The sequence below is a fragment of the Pan paniscus genome, chromosome 1 (assembly GCF_029289425.2).
Source record: "Pan paniscus chromosome 1, NHGRI_mPanPan1-v2.0_pri, whole genome shotgun sequence".
In the NCBI taxonomy this organism is placed as follows: Eukaryota; Metazoa; Chordata; class Mammalia; order Primates; family Hominidae; genus Pan; species Pan paniscus.
In genome coordinates this window covers 224,604,838-224,627,144 of record NC_073249.2, presented here as the reverse complement: position 1 = coordinate 224,627,144, position 22,307 = coordinate 224,604,838, and the positions used below count along the sequence as shown (strand labels likewise).

Here is a 22,307-nt window from a genome sequence, read left to right as displayed (position 1 = left end):
AGAGGGCCCATGGCCAGCAGAGGCCCAGAATAACAGAGCCCATGACTGACTCTGCCTCTCTGGCACTCACAGCAGCCCTGGAATGGCAGGTGGAGGACAGAGATGGGATGAGAGGGAATGGGAAGGGCAGGAGACGTAGGCCTCACCAGGAGTCTCAGGCTAGCCTTGAGCTCTGAGCCTGGGAGGTATTGGGGTGACACCCAAACTGGGGACTGACGCTTCTATTTTCCTCTCCCTGCCCCAGGGAACCAGACAGCACCTACTTCGACCTTCCCCAGTCAAGCCGGGGGAATAATGAGGTGGTGGGCGGAACGGATTCCAGCATGGACGTCTTCCACCTGGAGGGCATGACCACATCTGTCATGGTGAGTGGGGGGCTGCCCTCTGCAAGAGGACTGGAGTGGGGACAACAAATGTGGCCTGTCCTGTCTTGGGAGCCTGGCAGAACCAGGAGATAGCCTCTTGGTTGTACAGCTTCCCCTGTGGGTTTCTGAGGACACTTCAAATTGCAAAGGAGAAAATGTATCAGCTCATGTAACTGTCAATCCAGAGATAGGAATGGATTCAGGCATGGCTGGATCCAGGTGTAGGAAGGGCTTCAGGCATGGCTAGATCCAGGTGTAGGAAGGGCTTCAGGCACGGCTAGATCCAGATGTAGGAAGGGCTTTGGACATGGGTGGGTCCAGGTGTAGGAAGGGCTTCTACTGGTGGATCCAGGTATAGAAAGGGCTTTGGGCATGGCTGTGTCCAGGTGCTTCACAGCTGCCTCGCTCAGTCTCTTGGTCTGCTTTCCCCTGCAGTGACTTTGTTTTTAGGCCACATCTCCTCTCATGGTGAAGAGTACCAGGCTCCACCAGCATGCCCTATCCCTGTGGAGAGGAGATCCCTCTTTTCCCATAGTCCAGCAGTCCTGCGTCCCGTTGATCTGAATGTGGTCATGGGCCCATCTCTGAGCCACATCTGTGCCTCTGATTGGCCTGGGCTCCACCATCAGTGGAACAGGGTGACAATGGAATGGAGTGGGGTGGGCCTCCCCACACAGGGACCCTCAAAGGAAGATGGAGGTGCTGTTTCCAGGAGAAGAGGACTGGATAGGGGGCAGGCAGGGCCAGTGAGGCCTCCGGCACCCCATCTTGGCAGGCTCCCCCATTCCTGGGAGTCTCAAGCCCTGCCCCATTGGCTGCTCCTCTGGGGGAAAAGGCCAGGCTGTGGGAGCTGGTGGGGGCCACGCTCCTGCCTACCTCTCTGGCTGCCCATAGCCAGGCCTCGACTGTGCCAGGAGGTGGATGGCAGGTGGGCACCACACGTGAGGAGAGAGCAAAGATCCCGACCTGGGAGGCCCAGCGAGGCCCGCCGTCCTCCGGCCTGCCCCGCTGGACTCGTCAGCTGCTCGGCCCGCCCACAGGCTGGCTGCCCCGCCGCCCAGGGATTCGTAGGTGGGGAATTTGTGCGCGCTGCGGAGAACCAGCCCGAACTGTGGGGATACGCGGAACAGCGCATCTGGGGCAGGGTCGGGCCTCCCTCACTTATGCTCAGCCCGAAAGGGAGGGAGGCGATGCTGGGCCTCTGGGGGCCTGAGAGCACCCAGCCTGGCCCTCCTCCTCCCTCAAGGCCCCATTCCAGGAGCTGGAGCCCCTTCCTTGCCCCTGTGCACGACTGTCTGAGGCATGGGGGTGGGCGGCCCAGCCACCCTGAGCACTGGAGGGAGTGGGGGCTGTGGGGCTCCAGTCAGAACGAGCAGAGTGAAGCGGGGTGGGGGAGTGTGGAGGTGGAGGGGCCGTATTGCTCGTTCCGTCTCCATTGCGGAGGCTGGGCTGGCCCAGAGCCATGTGGGGCCAGAGAAGGCACCTCCTTGGGCAGCCACAGTCCCAGGGGGGTCGATTCCTCCGAGGAGCCCCTCAGCCTGTATCTGAGGGTTCGACCGCCTGCCCCTGCCCTCCCACCCCTGCTCAGGAGACCGTCCCAGTGGAAACACTCGACAGTGTCCGCGCGTGCTCTAGTCCCGTGTTATGGGTGAGGAAACCGAGGCAGATGCTGGGAAAGGGTGGGCTGGGGATGGGGCCGGGTAGTGCAAGAAAGTGAGACTGCGACCTCTCCCCTCTCTCCCTTTGGAACAGTTCTGCCGGCTGCTCTCTGGGGACAAGGGTCCTGACCCCACCCCCTCCAGGTCCCCTTCTGGACATCCGTGTCCTCCAATCTGGGGAAGGGCAGGAACTGGCTGCTGGACCCCAGGGAGGGAGGGAGGAAGACCCATAAGATTGTCCCCTGAGATCCAGAAGCCACCTCCCAACCCCAAGTTGCTCAGCCACTCCCCCTGCAGAGGGCAGAAGGCCCCTAAGATGGCACAGACCCACCCTGCGTCGGGAGGAGGACCTGGGCTCAGGGAGGCAGAAGGAGCAGTTCTACATTCCTGTGGGTGGAGCGTGCTTTTCCCCCCCAGCCCCGGAGGGTTCCCTGAGCTCCATATCGGGGTCTGGTCCGAGCCCCCGCCTGCTGGAACGTGCCACTCCCTAGCCACAGGGTGACAGTGGGAGCCTCGAACCTCCGCAAAGAGCAAGGTGGCTGGATCTGTCTGGCAGCGACACGCCTTCTCCCAAAGCCATGTATGAAATTCCTAGGTGCACAGCTCGGCTCACGGAGATGGGGGATTCCCTGGAATGAAGGCTGGCCCAGGCCTGCATGGGGAGAGCCAAGCCTCATTCTGACCCCAGGGCCCAGCCCCCTCACGACAGCGGCTGCTGGGCCAAGAGCATGCTGTCCCCTACCCCTGACTCCCATGGGAGCGCCAGGTACAAAGACAGAGACTCCAAGGGCACCAACGGGTGGGCTCAGGCAGCCCGGCACAGGACCCAGGGCTTAGCTGCCTTGAGAATGGCCCCTGGCCCGCTAACTCCAGGGGTCCCAGAGTGGGGCTGGAGCTGAACTGGGGGGCATTGTTTTAAAGTTCAGCCCAGGAGCTCAGGGAAGCTGCTGTGCTGGGGCTGGGGACCTGGACCCGGTTCAGTGTGGATGCGGGCATGGGGGGCTCTGAGTGCCCCCCGGAAAACTGCCACCTGCAGCTCAGGGGCCCAGTTCTAGCCCCACCATGAGGCTGGTGACCTTGGACAAGAAACACCACACAGACCCGGCCTCGGGTCAGACAGGCGGTTCTAGTGCCGGATGTTTCCGGGGCTACCGACAGTCCTGAGTTCGTGGCTCAGGTGGGGGGCCTGCTTGTGGAAGTGGCTGCACACGCACCCGCCCCCACCTGCCCCTGGCGGCTCCCTCTGGCCACCTGTCCCTGGGTGTTGGTGGCATCTGGCCGCTCCCATACTCAGGGGCGGGTCTGGGACTCATCCAGCAAAGGGGCCTCAGTTCGGGCAGGCACAGTGCTTGAGCGCAGGACGCTGGTCATCTGCAGTGGGGCGTGCCTTCCGCATCTGGGGGACGTGGGTCTCCCCGAACCACGAGCAGGCAGATTGGTTCCCATTGGACACAGGGTGTCTGAGGGATGCCTTAGCCGCCTGCTTAGCAGCTGTGGGAGACAGGCGGAGCAGGTGGTTTCAAGCTCCCACAATTCTCTGAGCCTCCATGTCCTTGCTGGTGAAGTTGGGGTGACGGGGGGTAGGAGCCCAGAGCAGAGAGCCCTTTGGGAGGTGGCATAGACTCTGGGATGCCAGGTGCTGGGTGCTGGCTCTGCCCAACCCCGTGGGCCTCGGACAACCCTCCTGCCACACTGGCCCCTGCAGAGGAGGCTGAGTTTAGGCAGTTCGGGAGAGCGGGGCGTGGACAAGAGCAGTTGAACCCTCAGTGGGCTCTAGAGGAGTCCCAGGCCACAGACTTGTTGGGGAGACTGTGAGCTCTGTGTGGCCACAGCAGGAAACAGACCCCGTGGTCACTGTGGCCATCTGACTGAGGTGGCCCAGAAAGTCCAGCAGGCCGAGGTGGGTGTGGCTGGAGGCTCCGAGGTGGGCGTGGCTGGGGGGGCTCCGAGGTGGGCGTGGCTGGGGGCTCCGAGGTGGGCGTGGCTGGGGGAGCAGAGGTGGGCGTGGCTGGGGGCGCCAAGGCCAGGTTTGCTGAGCTCAGGACCCACCCCTTCCCTTCTGAGCTGGGCAACTCTTAAAGAATTACGTAGCCCTCTGGGCCTCAGTTTCCTGTCTATACATGGCGCTACTGAGAGGCTCCAAGTCACCCACGATGTGAGGATGTCCAGTGGTGCCGGGCCCATCGGGAGTATGTGACAAACGCTAGGTGTGAGGGTGAGGGCAGGGAGGAGGCCCTGTGTTTAAGAAAGCTGCTCCTCGGACACCAGAACAGCAGAGCCAGGAGGGCCTAGGATAGGATCAGGGACCAGGGCCTGCTGCCTTTGCCTGGCACAGTTCCTGCCTGAGCTGCCCCATGCCTTAGGCTCTGGCTGTCCCTGAAGACCCTACATGGCTCACAGGGACCTCACTCTAAAATAGGGCCCCGTTCTGCAAGAGGAGAGCAGGGGGAAGCCTATGGCTCTGGCCTCCCCGTGGGCTGGGGAGGGTGGGCCGAGGAGCCACAGCTAAAACTGGCCCAGCCCCTGCCCTCTCAGGACCCTGGCTAGTTCCCTGAATGAGGAAGGCTTGACGGGCTTCTGGATGCCACCTGGGTGGGGTCTGCCCTGGCCACCCCCACACCGTCTGGGAAGAGCTGCAGAGGATAAAGCTCCCTCGTAGGCTCTCAGGCTGCGAGGAGGCAGTGTGGGTGTGACGGTGGGGGCGGGGGTCCTAATCCTCACCCGGACCCACCCGAGGAGTCTCTGCAGTGCTGGGCCTGGGCTTGGAAGCGAATCCCCACCCCTCTGAGCGCCAGCGTCCCCTCGGACAAAACCAGCGCAGGGCAATGAGACCTGCGGCCCTTGCTGGCTCTCGGGATGCTCCACAAGGAGGGAGGACACAGGAGAGGAGAAAAGGGGAGAGAGGCAAGTGTCTCCTCCCTCCCCTCCCCTCCACTCTGCTCCCCTCCCGTCCTCTCCCCTCCCCTCTCCGTCCCTAGAGCCTCCTCCAGGGCTGGCCCCTCCCCTGTGCCCCTTCCTGCCTCTCCTGGCGCCTTTCTCTGACAACAGGTGTTGTGGGCAGGTGGGCCACAGAGTGGGGTCTACAGCTGGTGGGGCAGAAGGCAGGCTGATCTACCCTGGGGGCCCCGGGAACCCAGTGGCAGGACAGACACCCGGGGTCAGAACCTTCGGACACTTGGGGGCTTGAGACCCTAGAGGTCACCCCAGATAGGCCTTGGTGACTTCAGGGAGAGGCATTCTCCCCAGGCCCAGGAGAAGGAAGGGCGCAGGTCCGGTGCATGTGTGGCCCCCAGGAAAGGGCAGGCGGACAGAGGGAGAACAACACCCCTCCCTTCCAGGGAGGATCTGTAGCTGGAGGAAGGGTGGGGTCATGGGTGGGAGCAGGGAGGGGGCTCAACTCACCACGGTCAGCTCTGAGACTCCAGCCCCCCCATTACCCCCTCCCAGAGAGCCCCCACTCAGCCTTTCCTTCGGTGGGCTTTCGTGACAAAGCACTTTGGGGCTGCACAGAAGTGAACCCCACCCAGCACCCAGGTCTCAGAGCCTTTCAGCTTTTGCGGCCTCTTCCGTGGGGTGGGATGAAGCCAGCTGCCCAGCAGGGACCCTGTGCTGTGAGTTTGGCCTTGAACTGACACATCACTGGCACCAGGAAACGAAGTCCCCCTGTCTGTTCTGGCACATAACCCCTCCCACGAACTCGTTCCTGAAGAGTGCTGTGGCCTGCGGCAGCGTCGTTCCCCCCTGTCCTGCGGCCCAGGGTCCTGCGGACAGTCAGGCGGAATCCCGTGAGTCAGAAGCAGAATGAAAGCAGAATGGAGGACCCAGCAGGGAGGGAACCTGGAGGAGGCGCTAAGGGCCACGCCAAGGGGGTGTGGCCCCGGATCCCCTGTCCCTGTCCTCTGCAAGGCCGGGCCTTGGGAACGTTTGCAGAAAGCTGGGTGCCACTCTGGGGCAGAGGCCAGTGGTTTTGGGTGCTTTTGAGTTGGAAACGTGTAGCTCAGCCACACTGGGATCCCCGCAGCCTGGCCCAGATGCTAAGGGTGGAGAGATGCGGGGTCTCAGGCACGGTGCCCTGGGCATGGGTGGGGCTCATGCTGAAGGCAGCCTGGCTGTCTTCCTTCCTCACGTCCTTCCACTTGGCGCTCTCCTTTTGGCTATTTATAAAACCATCAGGCCGGCCCTGTGCATGGGACTCGCCTGAGTCTCCTTTTCAATGCATCATTCCCTTTGGCAGGCGAGGACACCGCCTGCAGAGGCTGAGAATGTGCCCTGTGGGGGTGGGGAGCGGAACCCAGGCCCCGCCTCGGCCCGGCTCTGAGGGTCTCTCCATCCCTGGGGAGCCCGCCGCCAACCCAAGAGGGGTCCCAGGCTCAGAAGCAGAAGGCATCCCCACCCCCAGGGCATCCCCGATCCCAGCAGGAGTCTCCTGGTGCTTGCCCTGGGCTCTCCTGCAAGGAGGCTGCTGCTTTCCCCAGAACATCCAGTCTGGGCCCCAGCTGACCCCCTGCAGGGGGCTTCCCAGAGACGCCCTTCCTGAACCTGATCTACCAAACAAAACTGTCTTTTTCTCAGTCGTCTCCTCCTGAGTGCTGCTGCCCTTCCTGTTGGGGGCTGAGATCCTCTGCCACAGGAAGAGACGGGCGTCCAGGACTCACCTGCTGCCTCCCGGCCCTAGGGCCCTGAGCTGGGCTCTCCAGGCCCCAGCCCCTTGGGGCACAGCACCTGGAATCGTCCTTTCGTCCTCAGCCCGGCCTGCTGGTGGGGCAGGGCGGGTCCCCAGGGCTCCTCAGGCAGCTGCAGTCCAAACCTCCCCTGCCCTCACCCAGCTCTGCCCGCTCTCCCGGGGGTGGGGGTGGGGAGCGATGAGGCCCCTGCCGGCTCTCGGTGGGGACAGGACGACAGGGAGGAAGGAAGCTGGGGAGATGGAGACAAGAGAAAGCAGGCAGGTGGTTTGGGATTTGGCAGGAAAAGGTTGGAAGGAAAGGGGAAAGGGTCTCCGCATGGATTTCTCAGCTCCCCGTGGATTTCTCAGCCCTCGTGAGAGCCACGGCACCCTGGGGACTGGAAGTGTGGGTCCGCAGGCCCCAGTCCCCGGGTTTGTCTGAGCATAGATGCCCTGCCTGCTTCCAGGGGGACTCGGGCCCCTCTGCCAGGGTCAACTTTGTACCCAAGACGGCTGAAATACAATGGAAATTCAGACGGCCCAACAGGGAGTGGCAGTCACCTCAAAGGCCCCACTAGGCGGGTGCGGGGCACCACTGCAGAGCCCCTCCCTGGCTGTGCCAAGGCCGTCCACGCCTGCAGTGGGCCCCACCGCCGGGCTGTTCTTTGGCAACAGTGGCTTGTCCCTGTTTCCTGGGGGCTTGGCCAGTGCCAGGGTGGGCTCCAAACGCACGGCTCTGGGCTCTTGGACTCACCCCTGCTTTGGGCAGGCAGTGGAAGGCAGGCCCCACAAGAGCTGCTCACTCCCGTCGCCCGTCTCCCTCGGGGGTTTAGGGTCGAACCTCCTGTGAGCCCCTCCTCTCCATGCAGCCCTTGGACTGGTCCTGGCGGACCACCGAGTTCCCCGCGCAGGGGGCAGGTGCGCCCCACCTGGGTGCCAAGGGAGACGACACCATCTCTCCCCCTTGGGGTGGCCCAGCCTTGCGTACCACGATCTCCAGGGCCGGGGCTCAGCCCTCATGCCTGGGAACAGAGACTGCTTTACGGGGTGAGGGCCTGGGGCCCCCCGAGCCTTCCCCAGGCAGGCAGCATCTCGGAAGGAGCCCTGGTGGGTTTAATTATGGAGCCGGCGCTGACCGGCGTCCCCGCCCTCCCCGCGCAGCCTCCTTGGTGCGGTCCAACACATCACCGGGCAAGCTGAGGCCTGCCCCGGACTTGGATGAATACTCATGAGGAATAAAGGGGTGGGCCGCGGGTTTTGTTGTTGGATTCAGCCAGTTGACAGAACTAAGGGAGATGGGAAAAGCGAAAATGCCAACAAACGGCCCGCATGTTCCCGAGCATCCTCGGCTCCTGCCTCACTAGCTGCAGAGCCTCTCCCGCTCGGTCCACGCTGCCGGGCGGCCACGACCGTGACCCTTCCCCTCGGGCTGCCCAGATCCATGCCTCGTCCCACGGGACACCAGTTCCCTGGCGTGTGCAGACCCCCTGGCGCCTACCATGCTGTACGTCGGTGACCCCGCACGGCACCTCGCCACGGTAGGTGTGACGCGCCATTCATAGGAGCTCTTCGAGGACTTTGCGGGGGATTTTGCTGCGGTGTAGGGTTCAGAGGGGCATCCTTCTGCCTGCCTTCCTGGCCCAGAGTCTGCTGCCAGTTGGGGTGAGCAGAGGTAGGAAGGGAGGCATTGAGGGGCTAGAGGCAGGTCCCAGGCATGGAGGCAAGCAGATTCGGGCTCCAACAGCCTGTGCCCACCTGCTGGGCAGGGACCCGCAGCCAGGGAGAGGAGGCCGGGTCCATGCCGATGGGGCTGCTGGTGTTTCTGCCTCGTGCTCGGGGGTCTCTGATGCTCCTTGGCTTTGGGGCTGGCGGCTTGGTCCAGGCTCAGAGTTTCCGAGCTGCCCTGCCCTGCCCCAGCTGCCAGGAGCTCAGTGCACCCTAGAAGTCATCTTTGCTCCTGGGCTTGGGTGTGAAGCTGCCCCCGCCCTCACCAGGGAATTTGCTCATTTGACAGCAGTGGCACACGGTGCTTCTTGTCAGTCCCACGGGCTCTTCTCGGTGTGGGTCTGAGCTCCAGGGCCAGGACCTGTGGCAAACTGGGCTTGAGGCCTCTTGCGCCACCCGCCCCCTGCAGTGGGCTGCTGGCTTGGTAGAGGGGAAGGAAGGGTCTGCAGCTTGTGGTTGGCCCCTGCAGCCTGAGCCCTGGGGACCTGGCCTCACTTCCAGACTTGCCAGGTCCCTGGGGGCCAGGCAGGCACCAGCTGCTAATTGAGAAGGTGGAAGGCTCGGCACAGCTGCTCCACGTGGGGCCGTTCCTCCTCCCAGGGAAGCAGACAGCTGGGACCATGGGTACCTGTGCCACACGGGAAACTCAGCCATGGGCAGGGGGCAGCAGGCAGATAGGCAGAGTCCAAGTGCCCCCAAGCTCTGCTGGCACTGGGATGTAGAGGCCCAAAGATCTGGGGACGGAGGCCTTTGGAGCCGTGGGCTCCCCAGGCAGTGTGACCAGGGTGTGTGTGACAGCGATGTGTGTGAGCGTGCACATCAATGTGCATGTGGCGGGTGGGTATTGGTGTGCGTGCATGTGTGTGTCTAAGCGTGGATGTGCATGCAATACGCAGGCGAGGATATGTGCAGGTGTGTGTGTGTGTTATGGGTGTGTGTACAGGCTGGTGTGTGTGTGTACACGTGTTTGCCTGTGTGTTGTGGTGTGTGTACGTGTGAGCAGATTGGTACTGTAGGTGTGATTGTGTGATTTGGGTGGGTAGGTGCTCACGTGTGTCTGTGTGTGTGTTGCAATGGGTACATGGATGTCTGTGCCTGTGGCTGTGTGTTCCCAGGCAAGGCTTTGAGAAGAGAGGCAGTGTGTGTGTGTGGCCCAGAGGGTGGGTGAGGGTGTGGGTGACCCAGCCCCACAGCCTGCCCAGATGCTGGGTCCATGCACGCGAGTCTGGCGGCACCATGGCCTCTCCACACGCCTGCGTGATCTTTTTATCTGAAACCCAGTGCTGGGACTGTAGCCCAGAGCGTGGAATGGCTACATCAGGCATGGGGTATCCCTCTCTCCCTTGTCTGGCTGTCACCCACTTGTGCATTGATACATGTATCCACCAACACGTTGCTATTAGAAACGCACAGCAGGCCTGGGGCTCCTGGGGGGCTGCCTTGTACCCCCAGACTCTCCCAGGAGGTGTGTGAGCTGGGAGGGGCTATCTCCCGGCTGCTGGACCGCCTGGAACCCAAGGTGGATCCAGAAGCCTCGGGTGGAGAGGCCAGTGTTGCTGCCTGGCCAGCCGAGAAGCCTGGGGACCTGGGGGACTCTAGTACAATCTCTTCCCTTGAATGGAGCAGATGTCACCATGTGACTCACCCTCTCGGGGGACTCCACCAAGGTTCAGTATGTGGTCGCGCAGACGCCATTCCCGGGAGGGGTGGGGAGGTGGAGCCCTGCTGCCCTGGCCTGCAGACCCTCACTGCCTGCAGGAGCTGCTGGTGTCCACTCGGCTGCTGCTGCCCGGTGCCCTGGGCGTCAGCAATGGCCAGCTGTGCCATCACTGTTTCTTTTTACACCAAGGATTACTGTGCTTCGTTTGTTCATTTGTTCGTTCATTCGTCCCATCAGCAAGTGTTAACTGGGCACGTTTTGTGTGTTAGGCTGAGTGCCAGGAGCAGGTGGAGGCAGTGCCCAGAGCCAGCCATGTCTCCAGCACCTCTTCCCTCTCGGGGGGAGGTGGGCTAGGCTGGGCCATCCTAATGGGCTGAGTGGTGACTCAGTTTCCCTGTTTCTGTGCCAGAGAGAGTATTCATGACCTCATCTTACTGCAGGAATGTGTTTTGAGAGAGAAAGTGGTATTCGGCCCAAAGGGTTTTAAACCCAAAGTGAGCGAATAGAGTTGTATTGGAGTTGGTGGCTTTGTGAGGCCCTGGTTATTCCCATCAAAGTACAGTGGCTGCTCTGGAGCCCGCTGGGCCAGCCTGGCCCTGGGAAGAGGCCTCTGGGTTGCAGGACACTGTCTGAGCCCCCAGCTGGGCCTGCCAATTGCCCCCAGCCTGGCACAGGTTCCAGGTGTGGGCTTGGAGTCTGTCTCTCTGGCATCTGCCAGCTGAGTCTTTGGGCAGTGACACCGCTCTCTGAGCCTCAGTCTCCTCTATGATCAGGACGGTGTTCACCGTAGCTGCTCGGCTGTGGGGCCCAATGGGAGCCACTGGCTACTTGCTGCAGATGGGGACGCAGGGAGGCCTGGCCTGGAGAGCTGCCGCCTCAGCCCCTTCCTCCCACAATCCCAGCCATGCAGCCTCAGCCCCTCCTCCCACAATCCCAGCCATGCAGCCTCAGCCCCCTCCTCCCGCAATCCCACCCATGCAGCCTCAGCCCCTCCTCCCGCAATCCCACCCATGCATCTTCAGCCCCTCCTCCTGCAATCCCAGCCACGCAGCCTCAGCCCCTCCTCCCGCAATCCCAGCCATGCAGCCTCAGCCTCCTCCTTCCGCAATCCCACATGCAGCCTCAGCCCCCTCCTCCCACAATCCCACCCATGCAGCCTCAGCCCCCTCCTCCCGCAATCCCACCCATGCAGCCTCAGCCCCTCCTCCCTCAATCCCAGCCATGCAGCCTCAGCCCCTCCTCCCGCAATCCCAGCCATGCTCTTCACTTGCTTCCCACACTGTCCTTCCGCATGGGGCACTGGATAATCCTGTGGTGGCTCTGGCCAAACAAGGCCACGTTCTGAGTCTGCGGCTGCCACGGACTGGGGTTGATCAATGCCCAACCCCGAGGTGGACACAGAGACATTACCCACTTCTGCCTGTAGCAAGGAAGGAGCCGATGGCTGGATGAGTGGGGCCCCCCTAGAAGAGGCTGAGCGCTGGAGACGTCGGAGCTGGGTGCTGTCTACCAACACCTGGGAGTCTCCCTGACTTCCCAGATGTCCAGTTCATGGCCCCTTGCCCCCCACTTCCTCCTGGGGCCGCTGTTCTTCAGCTTTAGGGTCTCAGGAGGTTAGCCAGGGTGATGGGAGACACCCCTAGCTCTCCTGCACCCTCTCTATGGAGGGGCTCGAGCCTGTCTTGCCGCAGGGCCTGGGCTGTGCACCCTTGGGCCTGGCCTGTTCCCACCCTGCCCCTCCGCATGGTGGGCATCCATGCGTTGCGGGAACGTGGTCACCCCTGTGCCGAGGAGCAGCACGGACGGGTCTGGAGCTTTGGACACCCCCACTCCCGTGCGCCCCATGGAGCCAGTGTCCACTCTGTTCCTGCATAAAGTGAAACCTCTGGGCGGGATGGGCCTCCAGGACAGGGCCCTGGGGCGGGGGGAAGCCAATCAGTGCAGCAAGCTGCAGTTACTAGGCACCTACTCTGTACGTGGGGCTACGGAACCAAGGGACGCAGGTGGCAGACGTTCTGGGAGGGCTCCCGGCTGCAGTGCTGGGGATAGACCACAGGGGGGCAGGGCCGAGGCCAGGAGCCGCCTGCAGGCTGGGACGATCCAGGGAATGGGGCAGCCCCGCCGGCCAGGTGGTACCACACCGTGGGATTCTGGGCAAGATTTGCTGATGGGCTGGATATGAGGGGAGGGGTGGGGGGGACCCCAAGTTTTCTGCCCTGAGATTGGTAGAACTGCAGCAGGGCAGGGGTGAAAACGCCGCGGTCAGCCGTGGCTGTGTTGGAGATGCCCGGCAGCCATTGCATAGCTGAGAAGGAGCCGCATGCAGGGAGGAGGACAACGAGCGAGCAGTTCCCAAAGCCCCATGAGGGAGGGGTTTCCAGTGGTCCTGGGGCCTGAGAAGTGTGGCCACCTGGTGGCTCAGGCCTGTGTGCATCAGAGGAGGTGGTGGGTGGTGGTCAGGCGTAGGGTGGAGTTTGAAGGTGACCTTAGAGGAAGAGCAGGGGAGGATTCCAGAAAGATGCTGAGGTTCCATTTGCAGCCTTGCAGGAGGCTCTGCTGCTCCCCAAGGCAGGAAAGGCCGGCAGGGTCCGGATGTGAGGTGGGTAGGGAGTCGGGGCCACACTGGCAGGAGCGGCCATGTGGACACTCAGTTGCTGGTGTGGGCAGGCAGGCTGTGGAGACGACCTCTAGGGAGTCCTGCACATGGGCACTTACAGTCAGGGCTCTGGAGGATCTGCACGGAGGCAGGGAGAGACAGCGGCTGGAGCTGAGCACTGGGCACTACGACATCTGAGACACCAAGCAGAGGGGGAGATGCAGAGGGGCAGCCTGGGAGGCCAGGAGGCACGAGAGGCTGGCTGAGAGAACAGAAAAGGGACTGGGGCTTGGCAACCTAGAGGCTGCTGAGTTCCCACGGTTTGGAGAGGGCAGGGCCCAACTGGGAATGGCTCATGGGACTGCTGAGCATGGCCAAGGGAGCCCTCAGCATCCTCTCCAGGCCTTGTGTCATGAAAGACCCCGAGCAGCGGTGGGGCTCAGGCCATGTGGGGCCAGGGGAGGGACCAGTTGTCCTAACTGGAGATCCAGGGATCAGAGGAGCCACCCCACTCGCCTGCCCGCTGTGCCTAGTGCACGCCCGCCTCCGGCCCCCCTGCCACCCTCGGCCAGCTGCTATTTCTGTCTCCTTCGTTCTGTCCCCCATTGGACCTCCCCCCAGTCACCAGCCTAATAGGACCTCAACTTGCTAAACCCAAACTAAACTTATCTTCCCCTGAGAGGGGATGGTGCGGCGTCTCAGCCAGCAGGAAATCCACTCTCCCAGTTGCTCAGGCCAGAGCCCTGGAGGCACTCTCCATGCCTGAGGTCCTGTGAATCCTGCCTGCAAATGTGCCTGGGGCCCCTGCGCGGCCTACCTCGCACCCGCGGCCTACCTCGCACCCGCTGCTCAGATACATCTCACAATTGCTGCCTTTGCTGACGCCCGCCCTGTGTTCTCAACACCGGAGCCAGAGGGAGCGCTTTGCAGCCCCGGGCGTCTCTGCTCAGCTCCGACCACCTCTCCCGCTATCCCCCTGGGCTCCGTCTCTCCCTGCACGGGCCCTCGGCCCTTCCTCTGGCTGCAGGCTCTCTGCCCTGCTGGTCCCCAGCCTGGAAACACCCCCAGGCCCACCCAATACCTGGGGTAGATCTTTCCCTTCCTACAGGCCCACCTTCACCTTTTCCCGAGCCCGTCCTTGCCTGGACACCAGCCGTGGCCCCTGTGCCTGGCTCCGTGTTTCTGAGACCACTTTTGATCCCAAGCCCCTGCACGCTTGCTGGCTGGTTTGTTTACTGTCGTCAGCATGGAGGGCCAGGGTCGTGTCTCGTGCCGGCTGCCATCTTCCTGCACCTGGGAGGGTGCTAGGATGTCAAGCCTAGGAAATGGGTGTGAAGAGGAGACCTGCCTTTGCAGGAGCTGACCAAGGCCAGTGCACTGGGCGGGACCATCCGTCACTCCTGAGCCCACTAACTGGGGAGGGGACAGGCAGAGCGGGGCTGGGCGATTCCTGAGCAAGCATGCTGCTGTCTCTCTGGCTCTGGGGCCTCTGCCCTCTGCCTCCATGGCCCCCCACAGCCGTTCTGGACCGCCTTCTCCACCTTGGGCTCCTGCTCCAATGTCCGCTTATCACCGAGGGCCATCGGAGGTGGCACGCCCCGTGACTGCCTCCCCCTCCCTGTACCCTGCACTGCACTTGTCATAATTCAGGTTCTCGGCTCAGCCACCCATTCTCGGCTCAGCCACTAATGTGTGCTGGAAGGTGTCCAGGAAGCCCTGCTAAGCACCCGTCAGTGTCTCCAGCACAGCAGGAGGCTGTTACAGGTGGCACCTGATTCACATCTGCAGGACAGGTGAATGGATGGGCAGACAGATGGGCAGGGGCATGTGTGCAAGGACACAGGATGTCAGGGCTGACACCTGGGTTGGGCTCTGGGGTGCTGGCAGCAGGGTTCGGAGAGGGGAGAGAAGCGTGTGTGAGCTGTGCCTTCCCCCTTGTCTTCCCGGGCACTCGGCATTCTGGGTGGGAGGGCCTGGACCAGCCCATTTCCAGGTGGTTAAATAAAGTCTGTGCATCCTGTTGGCCACCTGCCTCTCATAGGCAGCAGCACAGGGCCTGATGGGGATACAGCCTGGATACCCCACTGGGGCCTCCCGCAGACACTCAGGGTCCAGGCTGCCCCTCGCCATGACCTGGAAGGGAGGGGCTGGTGGGCCAGGCCTCTGGAGGAGGCCTCTCAGGGGAGGTGGGCTTTGAGCGGGATCCGGGAGGCAGGGGGCAGAAGCTGAGGGACGTGGAGAAGGGTCTGGGGGAGGAGGGGGCGGCACCGTGAGTGGACTCCGGGGCGGTTAGCAGGTGGAAGGCAGTGAGGGTTGAGGAGAGGGTGGGGCGAGGCCCTTGCAGCAGGCCACAGTGGGCGGCTCAAATGTGGGTCCGTGGAGGCCCGGGGGGCACCAGGCTATCCTGGAGTCATCTGAAGTCACCTGGGAGTGTGGAGGGACACGCGTCTGCAAGGCCCCCATGTGGTGCTAAACACAGAGTGGGTGCTGCAGACGGGCTCAGCCGCTGCAGGCAGGTGCAGGCAGGATAGCAGCGGTGGCCCTGGGCCTCGCAGTCCTGCAGACACACGTCTGGGCAGCCGTGCGGGGCTTCTGGGGGCGCGTTTCTCCGGTGTGAGGTGTGGAAAGTTCCACATGGCCCTGGCACGGGATTGGGCAAGGCCTCGCCTCAGCCCCGGGTGAGAGCAGAGGGTGCTGTGGGTGAGAGCACAGGGTGCTGTGGGTGAGAGCAGAGGGTGCTGTGTGCACATTGTCGGGAGAGGGAGGCTTCCCCCCAGCCGCATGTCGAATCTTGTTGGCATTTCCATTCGTTTAATCACGGGCTCCGGGAGATGCTGTGGGAAGCACCAGCAGGACGGAGGTCTTGCCCCGGTGGGATGGGCTCTCTTCCTCCGAAGCCCAGGCTGCTTGTCAGTCACTCACCCCTGGGCGAGGTTGGGGCCCAAGTTCAGACATGCCCGCGAGAGATCAGGGAGTTTGAGGAGCGGCATACTCTCAAAAAACCACAACAGTCTGGTCTCAATATTCTCCAGGGAACGAGGACACGGACCTCCTTGTTCTATAAGAGCTGGGGTCACAGCTCAGAGCCCCTGTCCAGGCTGGAGGGAGAAGGCCAGGAGGCCAGAGGGAGGCCAGCTGAGCCCTCAGGAGACTCCAGGCAGACCCCGATGCCAGACTCCAGCCCTCAAACATGCTGCCTTCTGGAAACGTCTGTCACGGGCACACCATGCACCATGCCATGGCTGCCAGTGGTGGATGAAGAAGAGCATGTCTCTGCCCCGTCTGGAGCTCCCGGTTCCTGTCCTAGTTGAACAGAATGAACGAGAGTGCGGGATAAATGCCGGGCGGGGAGCAGGGATGCTCGGGCGGGGGCAGGAGCTGGAGAGGTGACAGGAGCGAGGGAGGCGGAGGTGGAGCTGGGGAGGGGCCAGCGGGGCGTCAGGATTTCAGCTGACGTCCCTACTACGCTTTTTCACGTGCCTCCCTCTCTGACTCGGATCCTAAGTGATTAGGATCAGAGGAATCTCTGTTTCCAAGAGAAGGGGGACTGCACGGCCAGACCGTGGGCTCGGGCCCCAGTCTCCTGATCTCCACCAAGCCCAGGGCCCCAGGAAGCAGCCCCATCCTTGGGAGCTGTCCTGGCCTCAGCTCCCAAGGATGGGGTCCCTCGGGAAGCTGTTATTGCTGTCTACGGGGCAGGAGCTCCGTCTTTCGAGCCTCTGCACTTGTGGAGACAAAGGTTTCCGAATGAGCATTTGTGCCCCGCCCTCCCCACCACCCCTGCCAGGCCCAATGCAGGGACCAGGCTGGAGGTGCCTTCCCCGCCCCACATCTCCTCCGCTGGAGGAGTCAGCCGAAACCATGGCCTTTGGAGATGTGGCCAGAGTCATTGTGAATTTTGCTGGCAGGTTTCTCTGTTGTCATTTCCACTAAAAAATACGTTCCGTTCTGGACAGTACCACATCTGTCCCCTGTCATCCGATGGCACGGTTGTGACCTCCCATGCCTTGCTTTGCATTGTGTCTTAAATATCCTAGGCTCTGATAAAAGGCACTGTGGATACCGGGAAGCGAGAGGAGCGGACTAGGGGGGAACAGGGACACAAACTTGAAAAAGATTTATTTCCCATCTACTTGTAAAAAAAATCACTCAAATGCCCCACGCCTGTAATCCCAGCACTTTGGGAGGCTGAGGTGGGCAGATCACCTGAGGTCAGGAGTTCGAGACCAGCCTGGCCAACGTGGTGAAACCCCCATCTCTACTAAAAATACAAAAGTTAGCGTCTGTAATCCCAGCTACTGGGGAGGCTGAGGCAAGATAATCGCTTGAACCCAGGAGGTGGAAGTTGCAGTGAGCCGAGATCCCACCACTGCACTCCAGCCTGGGCGACACAGTGAGACTTCGTCTCAAAAAAAAAAAAAAGTCACTTGAGACGATTTACACATTTTAAACAGTCAACAGGTGCAATGGGAATCTTTTAACAAAACCACAAAATCCAACTTAATCTGAAATAGGACAGAACCCATGCGGCGGGAGGGTGATGATGGGGCCCAGCTCCCCTCCAGCTCCTGGCCGGTGAGGACAAAGAGTCTTTCAAGGGGCTGTCCCCGCCCTCCACATTCTGAGAAAGGCAGCCTGGACCCTGGGCACTGTCTGGGCTTGGGGCTGTGGCCGATATGGCGGGCGGTGGCACACCGTGGCCACTTCCCCCAGTTGGATGGCCCGCGTGGATTTCAGGGTCTGTTTCATCCAACCAAGAGTTTCTGAGCGTCCTGTCGGTACTGGCTATCTGGACACCTCGGGGAACAGGAGAGACCCCGACCCCTGTGAGCACCTGCCCCCGAGAGCACCTGCTCTTCCCCATCCGTCCCTGTGCCCAGGGCTTAGCGACTGTCCTCTGAGTAGTGAATCTGGATTCCCGTCCCTGTTCCTCGGCGGAGCCTGCCCAGCCGTCGTTCCTCCTGGCTGGGTTTTTGTGCCAAGGCGTGGAGGTCATGCCTCGTGCATGGGAGCTTCCTGGACATTGGTTCCAGGGGGGCTCCCGGGCGAGAGTCGCTTCCGATGAAGTCTCAGGTTACCATACTTCTGGACCCTCTTGATCCCCACAACCATCCTACGAAGTCCACGTTGATTTCTTTTTTGGTTTTTCTCGAGACAGAGTCTTGCTCTGTCACCCAGGCTGGAGTGCTGTGGCGTGATCTCAGCTCACTGCAACCTCTGCCTCCCGGGTTCAAGCAATTCTCCTTGCTCATCCTCCCAAGTAGCTGGGATTACAGGTGCCCACCACCACGCCCAGCTAATTTGTTTTTGTAGTTTTAGTAGAGACGGGGTTTCACCATATTGGCTAGGCCAGTCTTGAACTCCGGACCTCAGGTGATCCGCCTGCCTCGTCCTCCCAAATTGCTGGGATGACAGGCATGAGCCACCACGCCTGGCCAGTACATGTTGATTTCATCCCCACTCTGCAGATGAGAAAACGAAGACCTAGGGAGGTGGAGCGATGAGACTTGGCCCCAGGACTCCTGACCTCAGAGCCCTGCTTGGCCCCCCAGGTCCCTGGGAGGTCTCTCCTGCCCCTCTCCTGGATGGGCAGAGAGGCCTGGTTCCCAGGATGGTGGCGTGGGGGCATCAGTAGACCCAGAAGAACCTGCTGTTCTGGGATGGGCAGCCCTGGCCACCACTTCCTGCCCACCTGGTGGGAACCCCCAGACCTCAGCCATCACTGTCCCCAGCTTGGCCGACGGTAGATGCTGGGGCTTGGATTGGGGTGTCCAGCCAGTGGGATGGGGCTTCAGGGCTGGGCTGAGCTCTGGCCTCCCCCACGCTGCTCCTCTCTGCTCTCAGACAGGCAGGCCAGGGGGCAGGCGGGACCCTCCACAGCCCTCCTGGAGGGGGCCCAGCTACTGGGTGGCCTCTCAGTCTCTGACCCCTCATTTTGGAGCAAGGTCACTGGCCTGCTGCCACCCCAGGGGCATGGGTGGATCAAACCAGTGAGGTCTGGGAACTGTATTGATACCTGTGACTGGCCAAGGCGAGAGAGTAGCCCCATTTACCACTGCCTGCTGCCCACACCCCAGCCCCCAGCCCCCAGCCCCCAGCCCAGAGCTAATCTCCAGCACAGGTGCACCCAGGGAGGTCCCCAACCCATCTGCAGGGAGGAGAGATGAGGCCTCCTGGGTGGGTGCGTGGGGGCTGCAGTATTTCCCCTGGCAGAGCACTCCTGCCCCGCAACAAGGCCCTGGGGCCCCAGCAGGACCTGGTGCGTCCGCGGCCTGGAGGCTGGCGGGAAGGCCACCCGCTGGCTCTCTGGCTCCCGCGCACTCCTTGGGTCAGGCCCAGGAGCCCTGCACACACATGTAGGCACTTGTGGCCGCCGCGGGCCGGGCGTGTCCTAATTAGCCCACTATCTTGTGAGCTCTTGTTGAAAGCAAAACAAACCAAAAAAGTCCTGGTTGTGCCCGGGTTCCTCCCCGTGGCTTCCGGGGGCCCTCTGGTTGTGGGAGACCCCAGGCCCCTGTGCAGGCCTGTGTTAGGTTCAGGGTTCCCTGTTTCAGCAGCTTGACCCCGAGCAGGAGCCAGGCCCCAGGGAAAGCTCCTTGCCGCCAGGCAGGAAGCGAAAGGAAAGACCAGAGTCCCCCGAGCCAGGTGGAGGGGCTTGTGGAGGATGCCTGGGGAGGCCTAAGGGGGAGGTCAGAGACCCAGAAAGCCCCCTACACTTCCCAGATGCTGCGTTCCCAGCTGCATTCAAAACTGCAGCTGCAAAGCCTGTGCCACCCACTGGGGGTGCGACAGGGGCGGTGACCACAGGCAGGGCCAGCGTGCAGGGAGAGAGGTCCCCTGGAAGCAGGAGGAGAGGACAGCGTCCCCTGGGCAGAGGACAGGCCCAGTAACCCTGGGGAGGAGGGGGCTTCAGAGGCCCCCACCCCGTGTCACTGAGCCTGAGGATGAGAGGGGACCAGAGGGAGAGGCCGACATCGGGGCCCTGCCCGAGGAAGGCCTGCTAAGGGAGCCTGCCTGGGGCCCTGGGCCACAGAGGACGGCACCGAGAGGGCTTCAGGCCTGCTGTCCGGACACTTATCCACTAATTAGGATTCCCGCGTGTGGCCGCCTGCCGCAAGGGCCTGGCTCACTCCCGCTGGGCTGTGCTAGGCGCAGAGATCCTATCAGTTCTTCTCCTCTTGCCTCAATGACTAATTCCTTGGCACCTTCCTCAGATCATTCAAGAATGTGGACAAGTTAAAATATGAAACACGTTGTCGTGGGTCTGCGTCCTGCTTCTCCCAAACAAGGGAGGCGTGGGCTTTTTGCCCCACTGGCTGTCCTGTTCTCAGGGATGGAGCAGGGATGGGAGTCGGGCAGGGGGACCCTGGAGCCTGCCCTTGCCTGTCATCCTGACCTGAGAAGCCTCAGCTGGGCAGCCCGTGAGCCCCGGGATGTTCTTGCCCGGGGGACTCAAATGAGTCAGGAATGGGGAAGTCGTGCATCCCTGAGGCCATCCCAGGGCCCAAAACAGGGAAGACCTTTCCAGGAAGGCCACCGCTGGTCACCTGGAAGAGAGAGGGCACCACGGAGAGGGGAGGGTGGGCAGGCTGGCACCCGGTACCCGGTGATGGGAGGAGCTGGCTCCTGTCCCACACTCACTCCTGGGCAGCTGGACTGGGGGAGCCGTCCTGCATTCGCTTGTTCGTTTGTTCTGCCAGCTCGCTTGTTCAGCGAGCCTTTCAAGCAGCCACGCTGTAATAGGAGCACGGACTGAGGGTGTCGGCTCCGAGCCGCGTGTGTAATTCTGCTTTTTCTAGTAGCCGCATTCAAAAAGGTGGAAAAGAGCTGCAGAAGTCATTTAATTATTTCCTGTATTCACCCGTAACTGTGATCGTTTCAGCCTGTAATCAGTAGGAAATGGTGAGTGAGGTGTTTTCCATTCTTTCCGTGGTCCTGAGCCCTTGGAATCGGGGTGCGCTCACACACGGGGCTCAGGTCCATCCACATTTCACACACCCCCACCCTGTGTGGCCAGTGGCCACCATATCCAGGGTCCTCGTGGGTTCACAGTCGAGTAGGGGAGACAGAAGCCATGGGGGACATGTGAGCCTACCCTTCAGGAGAATGGCTAGAAAGATGCTCAAACCGGGTGACAAAAGAGAATACCTGAGGCCTGGGCGCTGCTCCTGCCCGTGTGGCCAGGGCTGACCCCTCGGAACAGTGACCTCTGAGCCCGGACAGGGCTGGTGAAGGGTCCTGTGGAGACCACAAGTGCAGGCTTCCAGGCAGGGCCTGGGCCCGTGGTCGTAAGCAGGTCTCAGACACCTCAGAGGCCTCTTGGGCCTTGGTGAGGAGTCTGGGAGCCGGGGACTCTGGGGCGGGGCCTGGGCTGTGTGACCAGAGCCTGGCACTGCCCCTTGTCACCCCCACCATCACCCAACCTCCCATGTGTGTAGCTGAGGCAGGGGTCCATCCTCTGTGCCAGAAGCCTACTGGCAGCTCGCCGGTGCCCAGGGTGACACCCAACCAGACACCAGGAGGAGCAGGAGTAGCCTTTCTACATCTTTCTCTGAGGGGGCCAGTGGCTGCTTCCCCAGACCCCCTCACAATAGCCCAGGAGCCAGGAGAGGCAAGGGTCACCCTTCCCTGGGATGTTATATTTTGTTTCGTTTTTTGAGACAAAGTCTTGCCCTGTCTCCCAGGCTGGAGGGCAGTGGCGTGATCTTGGCTCTCTGCCGTCTCAGATTCCTGGGCTCAAGAGATCCTCCCGCCTCTGCCCCCCAGAATGCTGGGATTACGGGCGTCCCCCCGTGACGTTTTTAAGCTGGCACCATGGCTTATCCACGTGGCAGCGTGTGGGAGCTTCCTTCTGTCTTATGGCCGAGGAAGAAGCCACTGTACAGACACACTGTTTCTTTATCCATTTGCCATTCAGTGAACCCTGGGCTCCTGGGAAGGACCTGTGGTGCAGGAAGTTAGGAAGGTTGTGGGGAGTGCGACAGACCAGGAAGGAGGCTGCAGTGGTGCCGGAGAGGTGGGCAGGGCCCGTGCTGCAGGGGGTCCCCGTTCCACTGGTGGGTGGGCTCCCCAGGTTGACAGCTCACAGCCAGCTTAATGGTGCCAGATGATGGCAGCTTCAGCCGAGGCCTCGTGCCAAGACCCTTGCAGTGGAGCCAGGGCACGGGTCGCCCCTGACGGCTCAGGCCTGCTGGGGCTGTTGGCTGTCCTGGGCTGGAGCACACAGGGAGAGGGCCTGCCTGGCCTTTGGTGGCCCTGGGAACAGTGGTGATGGCTCTGGTGAGCAGCAGTCCCCTGCCTCCTGCCCCTCCGGCATCCCAGGCTGAGCTGCCTCCACGTCAGACGGCACTCAGTGGAGGACTCAGTAGAGGACTCAGAGAGGACGCAAACTCTGGACTTGCCTGGCGTCCTTCTCCATCGGATGCTGGAGGGGCCGGGGGATGCGGCCCTCGTCAGGGACCTCAGTGGATGTGTGTCCTAGGACCTGCAGAGCCGAGGGCCTCTGGGTCACTAAACCCAACCACCTCTGATGGAGAAGGCTGAGGTGCAGGAAGGGGCTGAGCCTGGGAGTCCTGGCGAGGCCCCTGCACCCTCGTGTGCGGGCAGTGCACGTTTTGTGTTTTGGATTGGAGGGGGCAGG

At 62.0% G+C, this 22,307-nt stretch overlaps 1 protein-coding gene across 5 annotated transcripts in view; it reads left to right on the top strand.

Annotated features, from left to right (window-relative positions):
- TP73 (tumor protein p73) overlaps positions 1-22,307 on the top strand; it is a 79,690-nt gene that overhangs the window by 29,857 nt on the left and 27,526 nt on the right. For 4 of the 5 annotated variants that reach the window (XM_055098991.2, XM_034953766.3, XM_055098986.2 and 1 more), the window contains exon 3: positions 245-365. In XM_055098991.2, coding sequence (XP_054954966.1) covers positions 245-365 — 121 coding nt within the window. Of the gene's footprint in view, positions 1-244; positions 366-7,981; positions 8,225-22,307 lie in introns of those variants that run through there. The other variant, XM_008970755.5, reaches the window with a different exon arrangement.